The sequence below is a fragment of the Nylanderia fulva genome, unplaced genomic scaffold (assembly GCF_048542155.1).
Source record: "Nylanderia fulva isolate GAGA-0341 unplaced genomic scaffold, ASM4854215v1 Scaffold14, whole genome shotgun sequence".
Taxonomy (NCBI): domain Eukaryota; kingdom Metazoa; phylum Arthropoda; class Insecta; order Hymenoptera; family Formicidae; genus Nylanderia; species Nylanderia fulva.
In genome coordinates, this window is record NW_028189622.1 from 5,057,177 (window position 1) to 5,083,708 (window position 26,532).

Consider the following 26,532-nt stretch of genomic DNA (forward strand, 5'->3'; position numbering starts at 1 on the left):
AAACTGTCGAAAGGCGCAGTGGATTTTTGTACAAACAGGTAACGCGAAGAAAACGTTTGAAGCTCTCGATCGCGTCTATAGTTTGTTAGCTTCGTTTTATATTTGAATTTTGAATTATTCCGAATGTTACGTTTATTCGCGAGAATTAATTGCTTGGCTTATCGTCGGCAAATATGAAATTCATAGCGGATGTTCTTGCTATTGTAAGTGGTTTTATCGGGGCCACCGTGACTTCGAGCGGTGACTAAGGCCGAAATAATTGGAGCGCGAAACTCGCGTGTTTTTCCAATCATCGATATCGCTTTTCAAAGAGAGACGACGCGACAGAAACAACTGCAGTTTTCTCCCCCCAAATCAACCCTATCTTTCAGCGGGAAAATATTACAAATCTGGATGTTATATCTAGCGAAAAATGTGTATACACACAAACGTGTAAAAAAAACCCCGAGGTAAAGAATAAAAATGTAAAAATGTAAATAAGATAAGAAAATGTAGATAAGATAGAAATACAAGTTTTAGATACACAGGTACGCTCCCATGCATTTATAGGTGTGTATATATAGCAAGTGTATTCCTTGCACGTAGATCTATTCACGTTCTTCGAGCTGAACTCAATTCCTTTAATAATGATCCGCTCGGCAGATTGCAGGCGAAGCGTTAACGTCGACGAACCTCTTCTCTATCTCTCGTTTCTACAATCTCCTGGATCAGTCTATAGAACCAAGGAGATCTTACGAAACTGTATACGACAAGTGACGGAGCAAAAGCATGGAACGATACGCAGGTATAAACGGTGCATAACTGTTCCTCGTACAAGTGGTTTACTTCAAAAGAGACGTAAGTTCGAGGAGGGATTGAAGATGTAATTGAAAGAGCTACAATCGCATTAACATGGTTTAGAATTCGACTCGGACCAGAATCATATTCGATTTATTCTATTCGAGATATGGGTTATTTCACAGACTACATGTACACATAATATAAGAAGAGATCATGAGAGATTTCAGGAGACATATGTAGGTTCATTAAAGTATTACGTAGCTGAGAATCACGTCGTGGTAATTGAGCTTTTGAGCGATTAATGAATCTTTTTTTGCAGTCATTGTCAGCAGCGACACGCCGATGATATCACTCAGAAATCAAGCGGTTATCGAATCGTGGGAACAATTAACGCGCGATATGGTTCGCCTTACAAAGGATCGCGTGAGATCCTTCTTCGGCCGGTGCTGCCTCCTCCTTTCCGACTTCCGTTCGCGTACGGCAAACGAGTTTTACATTCCGACGCGTCCAAAGGGTTTCACGCGGCGCGATTATCTTCGCTCGGGTCGGGTATCGAGTTTGCATCGCCGAGTGAATCATGAGAGAGAAACAGGGAGTTGAATAAAAGTGCCAATAATACATCGTTTTTTTTAAAGGAATACAAAAATATAATTGCAACAAATATAAAAATTCGCAAAAAATATTTTAAAAAATGTTAATTTTTTGTACCTTGTACTTCTGTTAATAATTAATCGTATAATTCATATGGCGATCTCTTAAGAGGGAAAAATTCCATCGAGGCTCATGCTCTTTTAATGACAAGCAAAATACTGATGATAGGCTTCGCCGCTTATGGCAATGCTGTTTGCCAGCAGATGGCAGCACTAACTTAGCTAATGAGTGTGGTATGTCATTAAAGAGGCGTGCAATTAAAGTGCATACAGACAATTATAATTGCTGCGCAATTTTATGTCATTTTTGTGTTATATAATTTAATATCAATTATTCGATGCAATTTTATCTCATTACTTTTCTTCGCGAATTTTTTAAAATAATAAATTATATTAACGATTGAAAACTTAATTTTGATTTGACAAGAGAAAGAAAGAGAAATAAATAATATACATATATGTGTATAAAACGTCAAGTTTTAGATTATCAAGAAACATTCGCAACGTGAATGTGTCTGTCAAATTTTTAGTCTATTCATTTACAAACAATAGACTTTTGTCTTTACGGGAGAGAAATAAACAATGGATGAAAAACACAAAAGAAACGAGAGACGTAAATTAAAGGTTTCTCGCGAGATACTTTCTCGTTATTACTTTCTTTGCTTCAGCGCTATGAAAATGCACTCGATGTTCCCAATAAATTAATTTATGATTATTCCTCGTGAAAGTACGCTCTATCACTTAAGCTAACTAAATTACATAAGCGACTGCAGATGTACGCATTTACTTTTTCTCGCCGAATAAAACGTGAGATAAAAAAGCAAAAAGATGTAATCGAATTTACATCTTTGTTATTGCATTTCATTAACGAATATCAGAGATAATTTCTGCATTTTAAAAGCATTAAGCAGCGTGCTTGAATCTTTCGACCTTTTCAGAGAAAAAAAGAGGAAAAGAAAAATATTACATAATGTTGAATATAAATGAAAACACGCCAGTAATTAAGCATCTTAAAAATTGTAGAGTTCTATCTTGTTAAATAAATAAAAAATATAATTAAAAAAATTAAAAATCATACTAATAAAAAAATTCTGAAAATTATAAATATATAAATATATAATTTTAAAAAATGAAGAGAAACACGCACTGGTGAAAAAATTTAAATTAAAAAATTATATACTTGTCAGAAAATTGTATGAACTTTTTCGGTTGCATAATAGAGTTGCCACGCTCAGTGTGTTCGGACGGTGAGTCATACCGATTGTAACGGTACTTTACGGGTACGATTAACGCGGGCGTTTCCGTGAAACCAGTCGATAATTATGCTTTTGCGGTCTTTTGCACTCAAATGCATAGTTATGAGGGGCCCCGGCGAAAGTAGTATCGGCGCGCGCACGTGATTAGATCTACGTATGTATTGTTGAGCTCTTGGGCAAGGGTGGCACAGGAGGTGGAAGGTGCATGCTTATGAAATTTATGAATATGCCGGAACGATACATTACACGATCGCGTTACGTCGTTATCCCTCTCGTATCTCGTGACCGGGCGACGCTTGACCTCGTGCAAGTATGCGGCGAGTTCGAAAGGTTGATGAGCTCGCAATGTGAACTTTTAGGTCCCGATCTAAAGTCCACTGCTTCGCGCAACACTTACGTGTGTGCACGTCATTTTACGTACAATTTTTATATAACGCATATAAGAATAAAAATAATATTATTTACCATCGATTTTTTTTGTTAAGTATTAATTTAATTTCCTCATCATAATTTAAAACGTCGCGAAAGCGCGGTAAAAATATTAAAAAAATTAAAATATGTTAACCGGTTAATTTGTTATAGGGGACGAAAATAGTTTATTCGCGATCGATATATCGAGATGCGGAGGAAAAGTCTTTCGCGGCGATGCGAGCGGAGATTTTTCCAAAGATTCTCCCGGATTATCCCGTCGACCTATTATAGCTGCGATTATGTTAAGAGACCGGGGGTTTTCTGAAGCGAGAAAACTCGATGCGGTTTCGCGACCCACGCGTGCTAAATGCAACTTTCCCACACGTTAGACGCGATTAGCATCGGCGTTCTTAATAACGAGTAGTGTTAGAGAAGCTCCAAGAAGAGCGCTAAAAGGATCTTCTCTCTTAAGTACGTTGCGTGTCACATACGTGCATAGAACTCGATTTTTTGATCTAGCAAGAGGAAGAGTCACGCATGACATATATCCATACACGTGATACATACACACATTTGCATATGCATGTTAAAACCGCGTCAATCACAAGTGATATCACGGTAAGCATAAATTGAAAAGCTAAGTGTTATAACAGCGTGAAAATCGAACCTTTAATATTTATTTACGGAGAAATATATATATATAATCGTTATAAATCGAAAACATATTAAAATATTAATTTGTATCACAGAGAGAATTTTCTCTTAACATTTAAATCATAGTAATCGTGGAACAATATGGTATATTGGAAAAAAGTTATGAGTTTCTCTAATTAATATTTACCACAATGAAAATTATTAATATCTGCCACAATAAGATATAAAATATGCTCGACTAATTTTATTATGTACATAATTTTTATTGTGGTAAATATTAATTAGAGAAACTTATAAAATTCTTCCAATATCATATATTGATCCACGATTATGATTTTCAAAATCAATTCTAGAAGAAAATTCTCTCCGCGTAGCTTAACTAAACACTCAAATTATTTATAAATTATTATTTTTATTTCTAGGCCATTTTTATTTCCAAATTATATTCTTATTGAATAAAACGAGAAGCTAGAATTAAAAATTTGTCACGATGCACAGAAATGTTACATTTTTTGCTTATTCCGTTACGCTATTTAAGTCACGAAATAACGCGGCCTTCACGCATTATATTTTGGCATATTCATTTCCTCTCGTAACGAATGCATTCGTACTCGCGCGAGTAAGTTTTTCATGGAGCGAATAATTATTGCCGTTTCGAGGTTTCGCGTTCACGCGAATATCAGAATATCCTGGAATGAGGTAAGATCGCAAGAACTGTTTTACGGGAATAACCGCGTCGTTAACAAGTTCGTGTTGCGCGCAATATTTCAAGAAATTGGAGAGTTAATATCTCTCGATTATATCTTTGCATCGTGATTTGGAAATGCGAATTTGAAAAGATTCTCTTCCGCAACAGCGGATTCGCAAGTAGATCGTCAAGCCTGGAAAATCAATTCTCTCCATTTCTCTAATGAGAATTCTCTTTGATGTTAAACCACTTCGGAAAAACTCGCGTCTAAGCAATTTATAATACGGCTTGCAATTTCCTCTCCTATGACATTTAAATCTGCTCATCCTCGATTTTATCATGTGTCTTTGAGAAGCGATGAATTACGCATAATTTATAGAATAAAGAACGGAAAAGGATACAACTTCTTATTTGTAGAAATATACTATTATGCAGGACATAATTACTCTTGTCACAGCTTGAAACCTCAGGCTTAGTATCTATTCAGCGCTCTAATTGTTTTCACATCATCAGCCAAACAATTACGCGCCGATGCAAACAATTGCAACGTAAATGGCGTAATTAACGCCAGCTTCGAATATTCAGATAATGAACATGCTGGTGTAAATTGTCTCCAAATTATCAGCCAAATTAGGAATGCTCGTTTCTGAATAATTATTCATACATTACATAACATGTATAAGGAAAAGGAAAAATGAAGCTTGTGCAACGTGTTCTATACAGCTCAATATCTATTTTACGACGATAATCACGAAAAATATCTGCATATACGCATGCGTGCGGTATTGAAACCATCATCATCAAAGAAATAAGAGATGCTATTTTAGTCTTGCGCGTAATCTTTTTTAAGAACGTCTGCCCCCAATTTCGATCCCCGTCTCTTTCTACTCCTTTCTCTCTCTCTCTTTGAATATTTCGACTTCCAATAGTGACGAATAATATAATCGTGTTTTCGAAACTGAGAAACTGGATGCTTATAAATTTAAGTAATTTTAAAAAAACTAAAGAAAAAATGTAGTTATAATTAAATTGTACGAGGCTCGCAACGCAAACATCGATGAAATGACATTTCCACTGCTCAGTTTAATTATGCAGTTGACAATCTAATCGAATGCAATATATATATATCATACCGGTGGAACTTATTGATTCAGTATACACTGATATCAATCACCTTTGTTTGAGCTCAGAAAAGTAAAAAGTAAAATTTATTGAAGTAGGATTTCGCGTTTCCACGAAATTAATAATAATGTAAGCGCCTCATTGTATGACGTTTACAATCGGCGAATCGAAAATTTCCATTCAGACGCCTCAACAGCTGATTACCGATGCATCGCGTGATCGAGGCGTCATTATCTACGTTTATGGCTTTACAAATGCGAGTGACAACACGTGGTTGACATTACAAATGGCACGAGCTAAAATATAGTTTTCTGTTTCATGGAATCAGCTTTCGCGGGATGATTTATCTCACGTTCGTATTCATCATTCTTTTGTCACACAATGAATCAAGTAAATTCAATATCTTAAATTAAATGACTATGACTTATTGATAACACATGAAAGTGATACATCAATAAATATTGAAAAAAAGATTAAAGCAAGAAATGAATCTAATTGATGATACTTTCATCGTGCGATTGACTCCTCCCAAATTGATTGAAAGATCGATTTGTAAAAATATTAAAATGGGACACTATTTTAAGGCATTTTATGTACATATAGTCTATGTCTTTCGCGTTTTAATCATCCGTTAACCGAGAAACAACGATAGGAATATTTCTCTCGCGCGAAAGAAAATTGATTCGTTCTATTTCAGGATGTCTAGCAGACTCAATGAAAAAAACTTCCTGACTTTTTAATATTGTTTTTTCCAAATATATAATTTGCATATATGTATCTATATGATAAATCAATTAAATATTAAATCATAAAATCCTTGAGATATTTTTATCAACAATAAAAAGGTTCGAAATCAATTATACAATCTGCATTATGTACAATAATCGAAACAAACATGTCACTATAAACTATTTAAATAATCACTTTTTTTACTTATATTATATCCAATTTTTTAGTTTTGTCTCTATCAAACACATTGAAATAAAATAACACGACGATGAAAATATAAATTAACGAACACGCTGTAGATGAATCGATTTTTAATAGCACAGAAAATTAGCGTGTTGGGAGTCAAGGAAAAGTTTAGATTTATTTAATAAACAATTTCAAATTATTGAGACAAATGTAGGATAATGTGAAAAAATCCAAATAGTAAAATTTCTTGACTTTTCCCTGACAATTCCAGATTTATAAAATTCTCCGACAATGCCCGATTTTTCAGATTTCCCTGATCGCTAGATACCCTGTATTTGCAGAAAACAAATTGGGCAATGGCACGATTACCGCAGTCGCAGTCAACACTGATGCCGAAGGATTTCGCAAGAATCCATTCCGCATCGATGCCTCTCGTTTCGCCCGTATCGACGCGATAAATCTCGCTATTCGACGAGCGAAAACGGACCCGCATCGGAAACCCATTCGGGTCAGCTTTTCAGGGGGGAAAGAAGAAAGAGAGGTAGGTACTTTGAGAGACTACGAATGTGCACATGGTGTTGCGTGTAGAATGACAAAATTTATCGATCGTAAATACACGACTCGATCGTTTCGCGCTCTACAAGAAGGTCTCGCGCGAGATCGATTTCGATCTATTTTCGACGACGTGCTTCGTTACATCGTGTAACGTTACACGTGTTACAAATTATTCCGGCTCGGCACGTGCCATGAATCGGCCAATAAATTTTTTTCATTTAACACATTCTCATGGGCGAGAAATAGCGATATATCCATTTCCCGACTCGTACGATAGACAGTTTTATTTTGATTTTTCTTGAAGCATCGCGCTTTATTGCGATACCTTTTTCAACAATTTTCAAATAATATAACGCTATATGTGCTTGAAAGGAGAATTTCACGTAATTACGTTTTTCTATGCTTTGCATTGAACAAGATTACACGTGTTCCGTTATATATAATCACGCTTCAGCTTTGAAATTTAATATTCGTTCGTAATATACTGCGGAAGTTATAAACATTTCGCAAAATGAGGAAAACTGGTTTTACCTTTCGCAATGTTAAAATAAAAATTACAAAAACCTTATACGATGAGGAATTTTTCTGTTTGAGAAATTCCTATTTCTATAAAGATTCATAAGTATGTGAAAAAATATTCTTATTGTATTTAATTGAATAACAGAACGATTCTCTCATGAAGAATGTATTACTATGGCTTATTCATAAATTACGTAAATTAATGACGAGTTTCCACATTAGACTATAAAAACGATTTAATGAAGAAATGTATGTAGCATCCACTTCTGATGTATGAACTATAAATCGTGCACTGATTAAAACGCCATTAAAACCCCTTTTAACAGACGCCTCTTTATCGGCCAACACACGTGCATGTATAGCAAATAAAGTGCTTCCGTCAAAGTCTCTCATCACGTGTTTCAAGACATAGATATATGATTAAACAATGATTATGTGTGCTTAACAATAAATTTGAATAAAGAGTCATGGACTATTTTAAGATACTAAATTCTTCAATATTAACCGCAATATAGTTTCTTTACGAATTGATTTTCCTTTGACAGTCTCTATATTCTCGCAAATACTGAAATAGATCTTCAACGAAAATATAGTAACTATATAAACACTTACAGCTTAAACCGTCCAGATAATAATATCAAAATGTCAAGTTATACCGCAGAGATCATCATTTTGCGTCAATGTATCGAAAATGATTATTATAACGTATCGGTAAATATTTGAGATATGTCATGCCATTTCACATTAGCAAGAGCTTTATATTTATTAATGTTTGAGTAACATAAATCAATCGCTTTTTCTCGAGTCGCAATCTTTTTATTATCTTGGGGAGCGTTTTGCTGCTAATCATACGTTGACGTCTTTTGGTTTAAAATCTTTTACGTATTTGCATCCGTGGAATATTTGTAGAGACAGCTATAATAACCGAATAATGAATCGTCGTCAAAACCGGCAAAAATAAGAAAATTGCTACGACAAGCGATACATCCATTCATCATTTCGTTCCTTCACCCAGAAAAATCCGCGACCGGAAAATCGCATCGATCAAGAGTAACGAGAGTTTTGCGGAAACTTTATTTCCCCTTTGCTATATTGCGATATACTTATATGTTTTCTGCTTCGTACATTATTACGGACATCATTTGTAAGCTGAAGCATTGTTATTCTTGGCGCTCGCGAGTTATTTTTTTGCGCGTATTTTTCACATTGTTAAGAAAGAGACGATAAATTACGAGACAGTTCGTAAGAAGACTTTAAGCAATAAAGAAGCTCGTTAATATGAGTAAATAGGTATGCCCCTATAAACTAAAAGATTGCGTAAATTAAGCTCTTATTATAAACAAAAAACAAATATGATTCGTATGTCTTACATGTGAATAATTAACTTTATCAACCTTATGTCGTTACGAGGAAATTCTTTGCTATTTTTGCAAATCGTTATCAATGTGTGCGAAATATTTATGAATCCTTATCAACATGTGTCGCGTAAAATTATTTACGTAATTTGTTTAAAATACATATAATTGATATTGCATATAAACGGCGAGGCGATTAAAATTATGTCGCGCAACTAGGAATTTTACAAAGAGGTCCATTTGTAGATTGTTTATTGTTATTGTTTGTCGAGAGATTGAGATTAAATATTTTTTTATTTGTCATCAGAAACTCGGGTAAATTCATATGACGTAACATATTATCTTGGCAACGCCATATCGTAAAACCAGGCGAGGCTGACGTATGTATTTATCGAAACCATTCTGTCGTAATAAAAACTGTCGCGATATGAAATTTCGGTCGATTAATCATGCTACTCGCGTATCATGCGCGCAAATGCGTAAACATTTACAGGCGTGGTATTTTCCACTACATGAAGAAAGTGGCGAGATGAGAGAAACGATTATATTATGTCAGAAAAAATATGTGAACGTCTATAATAGATATTTTAGATAAATGTTCAAGAATTGTAAATCATTGCATTAAATCTACACGAAGAGAATTTTCTCTTAGAATTTATCTTGAAAATCATGGTAATCGTGGAACAATATGATATTGGAAGAATTTTATAAGAGTTTCTCTAATTGATATTTACCACAATAAAAAAATATTACTATGTACATAGTAAAATTTACTAAGATATAAAATTATATAATCGAACATATTTTATATCTTATTGTGGTAGAGATTAATATTTTTATTTGATTTTATACCATAATTTTCAGGGTAAATTTTAAGACAAAATTCTCTCTGTGTAGTTGTTAATGTATAAGTATACAAAATTAAAAAAGACAAATTCTGTGCAATAATATAAATGTAAAGTATTTTATCTTAAAAAACATGCATTTAGATTGAGCATATATTTTAAGAATAAATTAATGAAACGTCCATTATTTATATAAAATGGGTTTATATAAAATTTATATAAAATTTGTTTATAATCCAATATTTACGACATTCTCCCCTTTATTGCCAATTAATTTTTACTCTGTATAAATAATTTTCATCAACATAAAATATGTAAAGATGATATTAAAAATGAGAGTTGTGTTTAAGTTTACCAGAGACCTTTGAGATTGAATATTTGCGGTTACACTTGCGCTGTTATGTATATCAAGCAATTTACGATATTACGAACGAATATTAGTTTCCGAGAGGTTTTCACTTTGAATTCCTCTCGTATAAAATAGACTCGAGAGAGACCTCTCGAGGTAAATGATGTTTTTGCGGAAATTAATATTCACAACGTATCGCCACACGCTCGTTTCGAGTGTAATCGCTCGGCTAACTAGAGGAGGCTCGGAGAGCACGAATGTCGGCGTTTAAACTAAAATTATGTACTTTCTACAGAGCAGTCTACTCTTTATTAATCCTGCGGATCGGATGCAGATGTCGACGACGTGCATAAGGTTCGACACATGACGCGTAAAGTCAATACGTACACCGCCCACGATCGATAACACGCGAACACAAGTTATTTTTACACGTCGGCTGCCTCAACCTATCGAATCGATAACCTTCAATGGTTGGCATTATTATTAGAAATCTTGAGGGAGCGCGATCTAAATATAATTCGCGGCGTTTCAATTTGTATGCGTTACATTTTTGCAAAACGGAAGCGACGAGCCGCCACGTGTCATCGGAGCTGTCAAAAGTTACAATGCGAGACGAGCTCTTGAAATGCGGAACAGATATTCTTCTCTCCCTCGCGACTTTCATGTCCGACTAATATACGCCAATGTTCTCCTACTTCTCCTATTCTATCTATTGTCAATGTGAAGCAATTATTCCCTGTCGCGCTATCGGCTCAATATTTTTTTTATTATTCAAAACGACCTGAAATCATTCGTACACAAATTCACACGTAGTGAACGCTAGGGAAGCTTGAATTATTTGATAGACGCGGCCTTGATGAAACTCCCATCCGAACAAATCCGGCCTAAGTGCATATACCGACGTATGTATGGATCCCTCGACTGCTACCTCGCGGAAGTGAATCGTTTAAAGTATATGTATATATATTCTCGACTCGTTATAGGAGCAACAGCAATATACGAGACTTTACGCAAAAATCTTTGCGTCAAAAAACTACATTTTAATTTTCTGTGATGGACCGATAAACTAGCTGTTTCGTAATTGTAATCAATTCAGCGTTTAGCCCTGTTAATAAAATTAATATTATTTTTATTCGCGAATGTGGAAGATAGATTGTCGGATGAAATCGAGAACGTGCATCATTCGTGCAAAATAAAATTTTTTTTCACTCATAATATATGCTATGTCATTAGGAATACATTAACGTTAATATTAATTAATCCCATGCGTAACTCACACATAATAACCATAATATTATAATTATATGTGTCATTACATACATTAACATTAATATTAACGATAATACGCATTATATATATATATATGTATATATTTTTTATTACAAATATACATATTATGTACTTTGGAGAATAAGTTAAAGAACATTCCAAAGATGTTATAAACCGCGATCATCATTTGCTCCTTATCTTATGAATAAATTCCAAGGTTGGAGTACCATGCAAATGAATGCCATGCAAATTTAATGGCAGTTCGACAATGTATTCCTGATTTAATAAAAAGAAGATCTGCCACAACTTTGCGAAAGAATCTCTTTCGAATTTATTACAAATCTTAGATTCTTACGTTCGTACAGACTCTACGATCGCGAGAAAATTTCGTCAGCGAAAGCCGATTGATTTCGATAAAGAGAGAATAATGGTTTGCTTTCATAGTTAAACGTCGCTAATAAATTATCGCGAATTTTTGCGCGGGCGAAAAATAACAGAAGCGGTGAAAATATCAAGAACGCGGTCCGAGCCGCGGTTCGTTCGCGATTGTTTGCGAATATGTCGCGCTATTTACACGCAAACAGTAATAGACAGTCGTATATCGTACGTAGAAATTGATACGATTGAAATCCTCGTTGATTATTTTGCTTCCGCGTCCGGTGCAAAAAACATTTCGCACGCACGACGATCCTATAATAAAACTCGATACCGCTGATGCTTTTCGACGCGGTGCCATCTTTCTCGATCAAAAGCGGGGAAAAAAGCGCGAACACATCCGTTCTGTCGCGACAGAGGTTCATTTCCATCCTTTCAGAAGCAGACACGCGTTAAATGCGCAACGCGCGTCACGTGCCTCTTTCTCGTTCCCTCGATAATGTTCGAAATGAAAGGAAAACACGGTCGCCTGCCTGATAGCGGGCACCCGGTATTTTCTGCATTCTGAAAATAGCGGGGTCTCGACGCGTCACGTACAGGAAAAGCTGAGCGCCACTCTCGACGCCGGTTTAGCTCAAGATTACAATGGATCAGTACGGAATGTCTATGCGTAAAGTAACAATGCGTCAATAATAAAGAATAGACCCTTCTCTCTGCGTAGAAGCAGGTCATAAAATATTGATACATAATGTGATAGAAATATTTCTTGCATTGCAAGAACGAAACTGTAATAATAAAATTCATTTCCAAGTTGAAAATGTAAGTTTAAAAAATTGTATCCTCATTACTTATATATACGTGTTATAAAAATTTTATAATCTTTTTTATTATAAAGATGAGAGTTTTGTAATATATAATCAATATAAGTAAGAAAAATATATAGAATATCTTTTTGTAATTTTTTAGCTTTGAAATGTCAAATTAAAAAAATTGAATTAACCCCTTTCATTGCAAGATAATAACATACTTTATGTCTTACAGATCATTAAATAGACGAAGTGTAATAAGAGTTCCTTATACTTCCACCAGGCTGCAGCACGTACAAGAGGCAGAATTATAGCAGTTGATAGAAAAATAAATATCCCAGAAGGTATTCGTTAAATGTCATTTTTATAGTTATAGGAAATTAATTAAATTAATATATATGCCCCTATTTATATGTGAAATTGATGTATCACTATTAAGAAATTTGAAAGCTCAAACAATCTAAAAGATAGTGTAAGCGATGATAATTTTGTAATACTATAGGCAAGAGCCTTTGAATATATATTAACATTATGTCAGCAGTAATAATGGAATTTGTAACGCGAGAAGTCCTTCAGAGACATTATTTGCATTAGCAACAAGCTGCGACTAGAGTAATTTTAATGTCGCAATTTACGTGCGAGTGCCACAGGAGATACAAATTAGTCTTACAAATTTATAAGACCTTCCATATTTCCGCGTGCAATAAATAATGAGAATATTGAAAGCAAATTTAATAAAAGCCTAATATAAAATTTTATAAAAGTTCATAGAATACAAAGAAACGGGTGCAAATTCCAGCCCCGTTACGCTTGACCTTTCTGAATAATACTGAAGTACTACAAGATCCACGGGAAGGAGATTTATAGAATTCAAGAGTCGGAGGAAGCGAGAATAAAATTAAACTTACACGAATAGAGAAGTGCATAGAGAGTAAAAACTGGAGAAGGTAATCAAGCATTGTTAATTCTGTTAATAAATTCCAGTTAAAATTCCGACTCTGCATTGCAATAATTGTATTATACTGTGATATATTAAAAAAGATATCGTTTTATTTAATTCTACTTGCATCGACGTTCCATCCAATATTTTTGAGCAACAGAACTTGTGTAAAAGTTTCTCTGGTTAAATATTTACCACAATAAAAAAAGTTAATGTCTACCACAATAAGATATAAAATATGTTCGATTAATTTTATTATGTACACATTAATATTTTTTTTATTGTAAGTAAATATTAATCAGAGAAACTCTTATTTCCAATACCATATTGTCCCACGATTACATGATTTTCAAGGTAAATTCTAAAAGAAATTCTCTCCGCGTACTTTATTCTAAAGATTTAAAAAACCTCATTAAATATACGCTTGCAGAAGATTAAAGTTCGACGCATTTTAAAGGTATAGTGAGTCACGCATTGAATTATCAACTGTAAATGGAAGAGCTCACAGACTTCCTAGTAACCAGCACTAATTGTAAGAGACCGCATTGAGAGAATTTGAACCTTGACTGACGTTTGTGCTCCGACAAATGCACTAGTCAGGTGCGAACTGCAGCAGTCCTCGCTTTCGCGGACAGCATCAATAAGGAGCTCGCGCACCTGTGCATGGTGCGAAGGTGCGTTGCAGCTGGCGTGCGCTATATCGATGCACATACACATATCGATATTTAAAAAAAAATATATATATATATACACACAGATTCGCCGCGACAGTGAAAGGAAACCAGCAGCGAAAACGCGACATTACGCGATTGACAAGACACGATCTTGCTTCTCGCAAGTTTTCCTTCGCTCGTCCGTCCGCGAAGGCGGGGACTTATTGGCTTTCGTAATATTGGAAAGTACTCGGTATATTGTCCCTTGCGACCGAGATGCAATAATAATATCGCGAGGTTTCCGGTTTAACTCCCGTTTCGACGTCCGCCCCGTGTTCATCAATAAGTTAATAAGTTTCTGCGAGTTGAGTTTTGTAAAAAGAAATGTGATTATTTTTATGCAAATTATAAAATTTTTCTTTCTCGTGTATTGTCTTTATACAAATCTGTCTCGAGCAGTTTTTAAATTCTTTTAAATTCGGGTTGTGAAATATCGTAAATTAATCGAAGGTTTTAACGATCATCGATTTGTTTTAACAGATACCGTTATATACATATAGTATACGAATACTCGACACAGTTAAACATTCAATTATTTGTTCGCTTTTACGAGATCAATTATGCAATTAGCGATCGTATTACTCTCTCCCTCTCTTGCGGGAGATATTTCATGAAGCAACTTCGGAGAAGTCTTACGTTTCTTCTCGACGAATGTTTGGATAAACAGATATATCACGTATATGTATATGTGCATAATAATTTAATTAAGATTAAAATTTATCAAAAACACTCGAAGAGAAATGCATGATAACAATGTGAGTAGAAGAATATAAGACGTGCAATTTTATTTTTTATTATACTTATTTTATCATTGATTTTGAAAATCATATATAAATAAATATCCTGTAATTCCGACTCTATGTATTTTTGTTTAAATTATAAATATTTCTTAAAATATGATTTAATTATTTTTAGAAATTGCTAATTTAATCGCTATACGTAATTATTTTTCTTTGTATCTGTGGATTAATTACGGTATAATTGATGGAGATTAATTATATCATAATTAATTGTGCAACTCTTTGACTGAAGTTTTGCGTAAAATGCACGGACTCTAAGAAGCCTGTAAATTAGTAATCACGATGTTCTCTCGAGTGTGAACCTACGAAATTATTTTTCCTCGAACCGAGCAAGCTTCTGAAAGAACTTTGATGATCTCACTCTCGAGATCGCGCGTTCATGCATCATATGTTGAATAATAAACAGTATCGCAAGAGTAGGAGACTCTGTCTATCAACACACGTTTTTATTCGCGCGACACACGCAAAAAACAGATCGATTCATCGGAATGACGAAGAATAACGGAAACGAGCAGCGAGGAAATGCGAAAATTAGCGAAGGTAAAAAGATTTTACTACGCCCAAGTGCGATTAATCAGTGCGCCATTTAAACAAGATAAATCCATCGTGCTAATATTATCGTTTCGTATTAAAGACGATATTATATCGTCTCTCACAAGATACGCTCTTTGTGGAAAGCGAGAAGCCGCCGCTTTCTCGCGTCAAGCATCATCAATCATTCGCCATTCCTAATCATCAAAAGCCCAAATGGTCGATTAAACCCGAGACGCAGAGACTTGCGCCTTGCAATCTCCGCGCACGCGGCATATTTCGCGCACCTGCCGCAAATAAACGAGCGATATCACCGCCACTTTTACCCGACTTCTTCCTCGCCCGTGCGAGAGGAGTCCTGCGATCGTTCTTTTTTGGTCGGCTATTATCCGCAGACGGCAAACTGGTTCCAGTTGCTTTTTCAGCGAATTCCACGTGTTTCAAGCTCGCAAAAAAGACACGCGGCCAAGAAAGGTATATTTTCAATTCGATGGAATGAAATACAGTTATCCAGTTATGAGAAAAATTCCTAATACATGTATATTTATCTTCTAAATTTTTTCTAATTTCCAACAGATATATTCGCACAACCTTATATATCGCATATCTTTACGTTTCTTTAATTAATCCATATCAAGAGATACCTGTTTTAATATTGTGACTACTATGTGCAGGCTCGCTACGCCTCGCAACAATCACCCTGACAGACAATTATGACAAGCCCTCGAGAAGTCTCGTCATTTCCCGTGACAAAGGCCTACGAAGGTCAGGAGAAACGTTCGCAGAGAAATACTTCAGAGGACGAGTGTGCTTCAAAAATAACTAAAATAGTCATTTCTTTTTTAATTGACTTTTTGAATGTAAAATGATTTTTAGTTGTAAAAAACACGTTAAATACAAAATATTAAACCTTTAAATCGCTTTCCTTATAAAATCAAGTTGTTTTTTGCCTTTAATTTTTTTTCGAATGGTCCAATTATTATCATACATTTTTTAATCCATTTAGAAATAAGTAAACTACACGGAGCGAATTTTCTCTTAGACTTTACCCTGATTAATATTTACCATAATAAAAAATATTAATATGTATACACATGTAAAATCAATCGAACATATTTTATATCTTATTGCGATAGACATTAATATTTTTTATAATTTCCAGGGTAAATTTTAAGAGAAAATTCTCTCCGTGTATGTCTTGATTGAAAGGTTTAAAGAAATTATATTCTGATTGTAAAAAAAAATTATTTAAATATGTTAATCTAGTATATAGTTGGAGAGAAGAGATAAATTGCCTTGTTACATGATTCCGCAGCTGCACCCGTCCTCTCAAACTCTCGCAAATTCTTATAAGCAGGGATCTCTCGTTTTCTTTCTCGCTTACCTGAGGTCTCACGCGCGGCCTGGAGTAGCGTCTGCAGTAGACGTCCGACATGGGTGGCGGCGCGTTGCTAGTGTCGTTCCTCGCGGTGGGTATCCGCGTGGGCGGCGGCGCCGCGACGTGGCCGTTGGCGACGACGGCCGTCATCGTCGAGGCGTTCGTCGACGGCGTGTCGCGGTGGCTCTTGGTGCGACGTAACAGTCGACGTACCGTGTTCTTCACCGTCGCGGCGATGTGCGTTCCGCCGCCGCGATCACCGCCCTCGTGACGATGTTGATGATGGTGATGATGTTGCTGCTGTTGGTGATGATAATGGTGGTTCATCGACTTGTTGTAGTCCACCACCTTCTTCAGCCGCGTCGACGCGGGCGCGGGTGCCACTTTGTGGCCTCCCGACTCCGTCACGTACATCGTGTCCACGTGCGGAGCAATCCTGACGTTTTTCTTGCCGCTTCGGTGACGATAAACTTCCAAATACGGAGCGTTTTTGCTGCCCCAGCACGGACTTCACCTTATCGATCGGAGTTCCAGTAATCGTATTCCTTTCAGGAGCGTATATGACGAAGAATACGACGACTAATAATAAGAACGTTGAAATGTAAAAGAAGAGATTGCACTCTTGTTGAAAATAATGTTCTCAGATTTTTGTCGTGTAATTTTAAAATTAGAATATATTATTCTGTCTTCTCAGGAAAAATGTCTTTTCTTCGACGATGTAAGATTTCCTACGTCTTCGAAGGTGACTTTGCTTTGTTGTCGCTCTTCGGCTACGAAACACGGTTTCGGAACGCCTTCTTGGAAAGCTAAGAGTATATCAGAAACCGTTCTATAATCGCAGTTTTAAACGTCTTTGTTACCACGAGGAGAGAAAGTTAGTTCGATCTTCCGCTCCTTTCACAATACCTCTCGCGCGGCTCTCTTGGCTCGTTTGTAACATCTACCGCGAGATCTCGATGCTTCCTAAGCGACACAGGATGTCGAGTGCAGCTGCTGGTCGATCTGGTAACTCGAGGCGCTTCGCACTTAAGCTGCTTCCACAAGGTGTGCAACGTCAACCCGTTCGACGGGAGAGAGAGGACACTCTTCTGTGTCGCAATCGATGGACCGGCTATTGATTGGAATGAATTTGGACCGACCCTCGGATTTTTCGTTCGACCAATTTTTCAAAAAATAGAGCAACACAATGTCTTCACGTTGACATGTCCTCTTGATGATCCTCGGAGTAATTCTCAAAGTGTCACTCACCTCATTCGTCACGGTAAATCACACTGGGCTAAACTTTCGTACAATTTAATCGTGCGGCGCAAAGTTGCGAACTGCGACTCTGTGTTAGTGTTTCGACACTCTCCCGGGTCCCGTTTACACTAATTCAGAAGTAAACAACCTCTCTCGCGTGACGAGCTATCGTCGGATTTTCGTTCAACTTCGGTGATTGTTCTGCGAAAACGAGTCGACTGGTTAAGGAAGTCGTCGGGTTTGCATGCGCCACTTTGGCGATTGCGATCCGACATTCTTTGCGCAAGTCGATCCTTTGCGGCGAATGTCGTAACGCAAACAAGAGAAAGAGGGAAAGAGAAAAAGAAAAAAGGAAAGAAAGAGAGAGAGAGCTCTCTCGATTGACAACGGCGACGCGACGACGAGACGTTACGCGGCTTCCTCCTCCTTCAATCGGAGCGGTGATTAATTAGATTTGTGCGCGGCGCTTTTCCATTGGTGCGGCTTCTACCGTTTGTTTGCGCGATTTTGGCTCGACAGCGACGAGTTGCTGGGTGCAGGTGTTGCCGTCGAAGTAGACGTCGCCGGCAGCTGGCTCGAAATCGCCTTTATCGCGATTCGCAAATATTTAAACGGCTTACCACGAGCGCAACTCGTTACGCGAGATTTAATTAAGGACATTTGTGTGACAGATAAAAAGGTCGTCTCTTTACAATTTCGTGATACCCCTTAAAACGATACAATTATACCTATAATTGAATGTTGCTTGAACTACATCTCTTGTAAGGAAGACGCGAGATTGCGATATTTAATATTGTGGGTAGAATTTTTATTATCTGCGTAATTATATCCCTGAGAGTATTTATTCAACTGACATTAATTGATTTATTCATCTTCGTGTATTAGAAAATAATTAAAAGTAGAGAGAATTTCTTTCTGAATTTTTATCATCAACTACAAAAGAAAGTAGATATTATATTTTTGTGAATTGAAATATTTTATGAATTTCAATTATATATCTAGACTTTCATTATTAAAAAGCATTCTGTTGCTAGCATAGATTGAAAAGTATTGATACATCCAGCATCGCCACAGAAAACCTAATTGCGAACTGTAAACGCAGCTGGATGCACGCTCGTTACATTCATCGATCTCGTTTCCTTAAAATACCCTCACATAAAATAATGGACGAGATCTTACGGATAGGATTAGCCGGGGGTTATTGCACCCGATGAACCTTCCTGGAAAGTCACATTACCGGAGATCCTTGTCTGCATTTCGAAATCTATTCGCTGAACGGGGTCATCGTCTCCCTCGTGAAACATTAATTCGTCTCTTGCGATCCGAAATGTCACTAGCCACGTGTCACGCGTGTCGTTTAATTATATCTTCGCAATTAGCGTAATGCAATTTCTTTTTCTCGTCTATCTACATTCGTATAAATTCTCCCTCCCCCAAATTTTTTAATAAGATTTAAGTCGCGCGGTCAATTATGCGCTGAAATATTCATTAGATTCATTCAGAATCAGAGTCCCATGATAAAGTGACCGTAAGACGCGCGATGACGTCAGTTTGGCGAGGTAGAAATTGATGACGTTATGAAGACATGAAATTAATGTAAACGAGGGCGGTGGGGAAATTCGTTGAAGTTGAAGCGCAAGCGCAACTTCTATATAACCGGAATAATTAGTGTAGACTTTACTCTGTTCATGTAAGCGTGATAAAGCGCGTTATTTCCGCGAGACATGCGAAGGAAAACTCCAAGCTATATACCGAACCATGCAGAGTGAATCCGAAACCTACTTTCAGTATATATGTCCTAATTAGAGTTTTAAATTTAGTCGCGCAGTGAAAGTCAACTTGATCGCCAAAGCGAAAAGTACAATATGATTAATGAATATCTGCACAATTTTGTTCGTTAAATTTTATGTCGCGCATCTAAAAAATAATCGCATGACAAACGAGGAGCATGTAAAGTTGATTATTATCAGTATGGAATAAATTACCGAGAGAAAAATTTATCCCGCGCCCATAAAAAATTCTAATTAACATTATTCAATTAACATTACCGAAATGAATTTGACGCTCTTGTAATTTTAACAGCGAGATAATTTTCTACGCTACGTTTAAATTAATTATCTTAATCCGAAATGCAGTAGACGCAATCTCGTTATTATTATTTCCAACACGCTCGCAAATACCCGAAGATACTGCGCGTTTGCATCTGTTAATGTGATAATAGCCAGACAGAACAGGATGTGAAATACAGCTGTGCATTACGATATAGACATCACAGTTGTCAAAGTAATTTAATAGTCCATTGTGTCATTAATTAAATTGCGCTACTAAATTTTTCGGTAAGTGTGTTCGTCTATTGGAAAAATTTACTATTGGCAACATTCTTAAAACATTCTAGCAATTATCCTCTACCAGGCTCGTTCTTCTATCAGACTTGGGGACATTAAGCTGTCTAATCGAAAATTATGTAAGCTCGCGTGACCTGTAGAAAGCTACTTTGCGAGAAAGAGAAAGAGTTAACCAGAGCTTTTCAATAATGTCAATCCACTTGGGTCTCCGTGGATAGTTATTATGTTAAAAAGGGAACAGTCCAATCCAATTAAACTAATCATCTACGGTCGGCCGGAATCAAGTGCATAAAACGACGCTTAACGTTGAAGCTTTTACGAGGTCAAGGTGGAATATACTACTCTCTGGAGTTTTCCCGCACGATATATTCCCATCGCGTTTCGTAATATTCGCGAAAAAAATTTCCATCTTATATACTTATATCGACGGCGTCTGATCGCGTTCATTGAACAACTTTTAATTCAGATCATCTATATATAATGTGAGACCGTTATATATATGTCAAATTTGTGTGACGCGCGTTTGCAGATAGATAACAGTGGTACCCCACTCGTTCAGATAGTGTTACAGCGGATATCCGGTCGTGTCCCGAATAACGAACGCCGGCGAGCTTCTCCTTCGGGTTTAGTCGTGAGAGGTCGACATTCCTAAGCGCACGGCATGAATCATCGACTATACGATAGAAAGACACGACAAGACCCGATAATTTTCGTGTAAACATAGAACAAGGGACGGGTTCTCGAGACATTCGAAAAAATACCGACGAACGCAAACACGCGATTTATTTCATGGCTATACACAATCTGCTGTATACGCTGCTATTCAATAAATTGTGATATTGCGATTCTATTTTGCCATTCTACCTCGCTGATGCAATCTAATTGCAATAAGAAAAGGTATAAAAATGTACGATTTCTTTTGTTTTGTGAAAGAATAAATATGTTTCTTATAGGCCTGATTGCATCATTTTGATTTTTAAGCGAGATTTAAATGTTTTTTTTATTTATTTAGAAAACAAGATATATATTTAAATTATATATTTAAATTTCGCTTAAAGCCAAAATAACGTTGATGCAATCGAGCCTTAGGATCAATTTTTTCAACTTGATCAGTTTTACCCGACAGATAGAATATTCTCAAAAAAGAGACAAAGATGATCTGCTAATACCTATCAAGTGAAACTTACCAAGAAGTTGGAACAACTAGCCCTTGAAATTAATAAACAACAATATAGAAAAAGACAGTAAATGCACTATATTAATTTGGCTTTGTGAAATTTGCAATCGTGCGATATATTAAAAAAAAAACGCGTCTAAAAATATATCGACGTCATCTCTCGCGATGTAAAAATCTCCGATCACCTTGGGATCGCGGATTAATGGGACGATATATGCAAAGACGACGGGAGCGACGCATGGAGAATCGAAAATTCACTTTATTCATACGCGGACGACGTTCGTGGAGAAGAAGAGGCGGTTTCTCACCGGTGAGAGAAATTGCAACGCGTCCTCGTGGATGCACCAGGCGACGTCGCAAAGGACAGCGTGCGTACTGCACATTATTGTGTGTGTGTGTGTGAGCGGGTCTCCTTGAGCTCAGTAGTGCATATCTCCGTTGTACGATGCACTCTCTTTCGCTGCCTACGCCTGGTAGGCAAGGCGAGGCGAATTCCTCGCGATATCGTCGTCCGCGCGGAAGAATTCGCTTTTACGATCATCGAGCACGAGAGAAGAACCTCGACGGTGAGCGAGAGAGGAATGAATATGTACGAGGATATACCGAGAAGGAAATATTAATTTCGAAGGTCGATCGTCTGTCGATCATACATACATGATCTCTCGATAAAGCGGTTCACGGTAATTCCCTATCTATCTTCCTATCTAAATTGCATCTCTCTCTCTGAACTAGTCTTATGTGATTTAAATATATTTTTTGAAATTTTAAAGAGCATAAAATTAAGTATAAATAAAATGTCTACCGAAAGAAATATAAGAGAAAGATTAATGACATATTAAAAATGTCAAAGAAGACACTTGTTGTTAGATGAAATGCATTTCGCTATTAAAAATATTCTTTAGAAAATTACGAGGAATCATGTTCCGTCATCATGTGTAGACGAAATGGGTGTGTTGAACCGACCGCAAAACATCACATCGTCATCACCCACCTTGTACAGTCTTTATGTTCGTGTCAAATGTCAATACGAAATATGTACACGACTGCGAGACTAGTTGAGATCGATAGCTCGAGAGAGTGTGTGCAAATAAGTATAAACGATGCATCATAGTGCAACATATTAATATCCGAACTCTCGACATGCGTGACATTTCTACATGATTGTACAAAAAATTTTTAACCATATGAGTCTAATCAATTATTTATATTAAATATTAAAAAATTCTTGGTTGTATTATCTATTTTATTATCTATATATATTGACAAAATATTGAAGCTTAAATTATATTAATCGTTATTACACTTGTCAGTCTGAAAAACGATTATATAACAAATGTAATTATATATATATATACATATATAATCATATTGGTATGTATATGTATGTATATATTACTATTAGAAATAATTATATATATATATATATATATATATATATATATATATAATTACCCATTTTCTGACTGATAAATGTAATAACAATTAATATAATTTAAGCTTTAATTTTTTCATTACGCGAATTAAACTTTAAGAAAATTCCTTTAATTAAAATCATAATTGTCACATAAATCTTTATATCTAATTTGTAATATATTTCCTTATTTAACAGTTTATTTTGTTTATTTTTGAACATAACAATATATGTATAATTAAGCTATCTATATTCTCGAAACTTTTCGCACACGTAATATATTTCGTACAAACTTTGAACGTTGAATGCAATCTTGGACAACAAACGGTACTCGAGACGCATACTTTTCACCAGAAAAACGCGGCCGCGGGCTTTTTCGGAACTGATCATGAAACACGCTTCATTGAAGAACCGCGACGTCACGCGGATTTTCTCGCGACTTGCTAACGTGATTAACGTAAATGAGTTAGCGTTATGCTCCGATAAATGTGCGGAGAGAAACCCTTTAAAGTTTATTGTTAGACCGATATAAACAGAGATCAGTTTAGAATCAGAGAGAACTGATATTATAGCGCTCTTGCATGTTTGCAATATATCGTATCATTATCTAACTAATTAAGGTTGTCCCAACTTCTTGGAAAGTTTTACCCAACAGGTAGTATATCTTTGTCTCGTTTCTTAAAACTTATACCTGAAAGGAGACGACGATATGCTACCTGTTAGGTAAAACTTAGCAAGAGATGGAAAAAATTAATCCCCAAGTATCTTTATTATAAACTAGTCTTTTAGAAGTAAAACTCCGATCAACTTTCCGTAAATTTCTCAATTTTAACACCGGAGCGCACGATTAAGCGCTCCTGATATTAAAATTGAGAAAATCTGCGGAAAGTGAAGTAGATCAATTTCACTCCTGAAATATTAAACGGTAAGTTTCGAAAGCGATTATCTCAATCTCGAGACGCGAGAGCGCGATTTTAATAAAAAGTCGCTACGGGTAACAATGTAATTTTACACGATACAGTCGGTGCGATTAGGGGATTATAACAAGACGCTGGCCATTTGCAACGAAATAGGCTAATATGCTGATGGGCGATCGAGCGAGTTAATGAAGCGGCTCGTATAAAGAGATCCCGGCTCATCGGATAGATAGATCGATCGATCGATCGATAGATTCAATTCTCGCGACAGACGCACACTTTTCTCAATAACGTTTCTCGGACGAAACCTGTTGCACCTACGACTAGTTGCGCAAATTAACGCGCATTCGCGACGCTTATACTCGTCACGTATCTCGGCAATGTTGCTTACGACATTCCGCTCAAATTGGTCGAGAATTGGCAAGTCAGAGAGACATCGTCAATTCGGAACGAATCGGCAAAAAAAAAATAAAAATGAAGAACCTTGCGCGATTCCGGTTTTTACATCGCTGAGAGCGCGCGAGAATGGACCGATATCGGATGCTATCATTTGCCCCTTTCTACCCGAAATCAATAAAAAAAATTAAGAATATGCTTTCCTTTTGAATAGAATATGAAAAGTAACAAAAACTTTTTTAATTAAAAAAAGAACAAAAAATTAATTATGTTCTGGAAAAAATTTTGCAGACGCTAGGGTGATTATTTTTTAGGAACGCGTGAAAAGCCTGATAGAATAATGTGTACTACCATAATTTGTATACGATATATATGAGGCAATTTTGTTCGTCTCTCTTGGAAATATATATAAAAAACGAGAGAAACTATTTCCTTCCGCAGAAATCGGATATCGCAGAAATCGCGCGCTTTCTATACTTTCATGCGTGCGTCTCTCTTTTTTTCATCTTATTTTATATATTATTTTCTCGGAATAAACTTTTACTTAATTCTTCTCGTTGAAATTACACTGCCCTTCGAAGATCTCTCTCCGTTACATTCTCAACGTGTCTATTTTTTTCCAATTTTATTGTTCAAGGATTGTTTTCGCAGTTATGATATTTTCTCGATTCTAACACACATATACATAGATGATGCAAGTGACTAAGACGTTGTTACGGTAAGTGCATTGTATGAATGATTTAAGTCCGATTGCATCAACAAGACGTAACTTACTCATGTTACAGAGACAAAACACCATATTCTTTAATTTTCCTTTGCTCACGGCTAAAGAAGGAAGCGTATACTTATTCGATGAATACCTCATTCGACGAATGAATTATTCATCCTCGGACATTCCTATCTCGTATAGTTAATTAATATGATTCCCGAACGTATTTAAGAGGAGGCTATCCGCGGAGCTTGCCAATTGTGTCGGGGCAATGTTTATACATCGTCGGTATTAATATATCAGCGGAATATTACGCCGGGCAGGCGCATGTTTATTTCCCTCGACGATCAGTGACGTCACGTTGACGAGATAAACGCGTCACGCGCGTAAATTTCCAGCGGGGTCAGCATCATCCACCGCGCGTGCAATCGAGATGTATATCGCGGGATTACGAAATATTATATATATAATATATGCATCGCACACACATACACTTGACACGAGAACCGGAAATCCGGAGAGATGCACTTGCGGTAAAAAAAAAAAAAAATCCAAAGAGGAATACACACCGGGACTTGCCGGCCCTCTTCGGAGAATCGCGAACGCTCGTCGTGCGATCGAACCAAGTTGAGAGGAAGGCGGAGGGAAGAACCGGTATGCGGAAATAAGTCATCTCTAGAATGGGAAAAGCTACAACACATAGATAATTACACAATTGCAACGAAATTTACACGCACATATTTTCGCGACACTTCGTCGAGAAGAAATTTCGAGAGAACGCGTTTACTTCACATTCACAGAGACGAACCGACATATATATATACATATATATATATATATAGTGTATTACTATTATTATTATTTATTATTATTATTATTTATTATTATTGTTATTATTATTATTATTATTATTATTATTATTATTATTATTACGTGGCGCACTACGAAGAGAGGGAGAGAGAATATAGATGCTCGCAGCTCCTGCAGAATCCTTCGATGCTCCTTCGATGCGTCTCTCCTCTTCGTCGTCGATCGATATCGGATTCCTCGAGGTATCGATCGGATCGAAGCGCACAGGAAAGACAGAGAGAGAGATCGCGAGAAAGAAAAAGAAGAGAGCCGGTCGTCGTGTGGCACCAGCCTCTCTCTCTCCGACTCTGTGCTGCCCGATCGCGAGTCTCGTGCTAACTGAGCGCGCCGAGCTCTCTTCGTTACTGGATCTTACCAGCGAACGCGATACGAACCGCTCCCTCCCCTCCCCCACCCGTCCCTTCCCCCCCTGCCACATGTCATGTGTGCGTGCGTACGCGTAGCATCCTCGATCCGGCCTCCGTAAGGTCACGTTCGGAAGATCGATACCGATCGAAAGATATTTTATTCACGAAATTACGTCGCACGTGAAATTCTCTCCTTCCCTCTCTTTAAAA

The 26,532-nt window shown here is 36.6% G+C and overlaps 2 protein-coding genes across 4 annotated transcripts in view; one reads left to right on the forward strand and one right to left on the reverse strand.

Moving 5' to 3' along the window:
• Nucleotides 1-26,030, reverse strand: part of LOC114929157 (uncharacterized) — a 41,672-nt gene extending 15,642 nt beyond the window's left edge. The window contains exons 1-2 of the mRNA XM_029300580.2: nt 25,817-26,030; nt 16,918-18,351 (exon numbers count right to left, since the gene is read on the reverse strand). Of these exons, the coding sequence (XP_029156413.1) occupies nt 16,918-17,325 (408 nt within the window). The 5' untranslated portion in view covers nt 17,326-18,351; nt 25,817-26,030. The remainder of the gene's footprint in view (nt 1-16,917; nt 18,352-25,816) is intronic.
• LOC114929156 (uncharacterized) lies at nt 600-1,421 on the forward strand. 3 transcript variants are annotated; one of them, XR_003819205.2, is made up of 2 exons: nt 600-1,016; nt 1,100-1,421. XR_003819205.2 is itself a non-coding variant. In XM_029300578.2 (2 exons), the coding sequence occupies exons 1-2, from the start codon at nt 627-629 to the stop codon at nt 1,359-1,361; spliced, it is 420 nt and encodes a 139-aa protein (XP_029156411.1). In that variant the 5' UTR covers nt 600-626; the 3' UTR covers nt 1,362-1,421. The 3 variants fall into 3 exon arrangements, 1 of the variants encoding a protein (XP_029156411.1); XR_014924149.1 differs by having other exon boundaries at nt 600-837; XM_029300578.2 differs by having other exon boundaries at nt 600-784.
• Nucleotides 26,031-26,532: the final 502 nt, after the last annotated feature.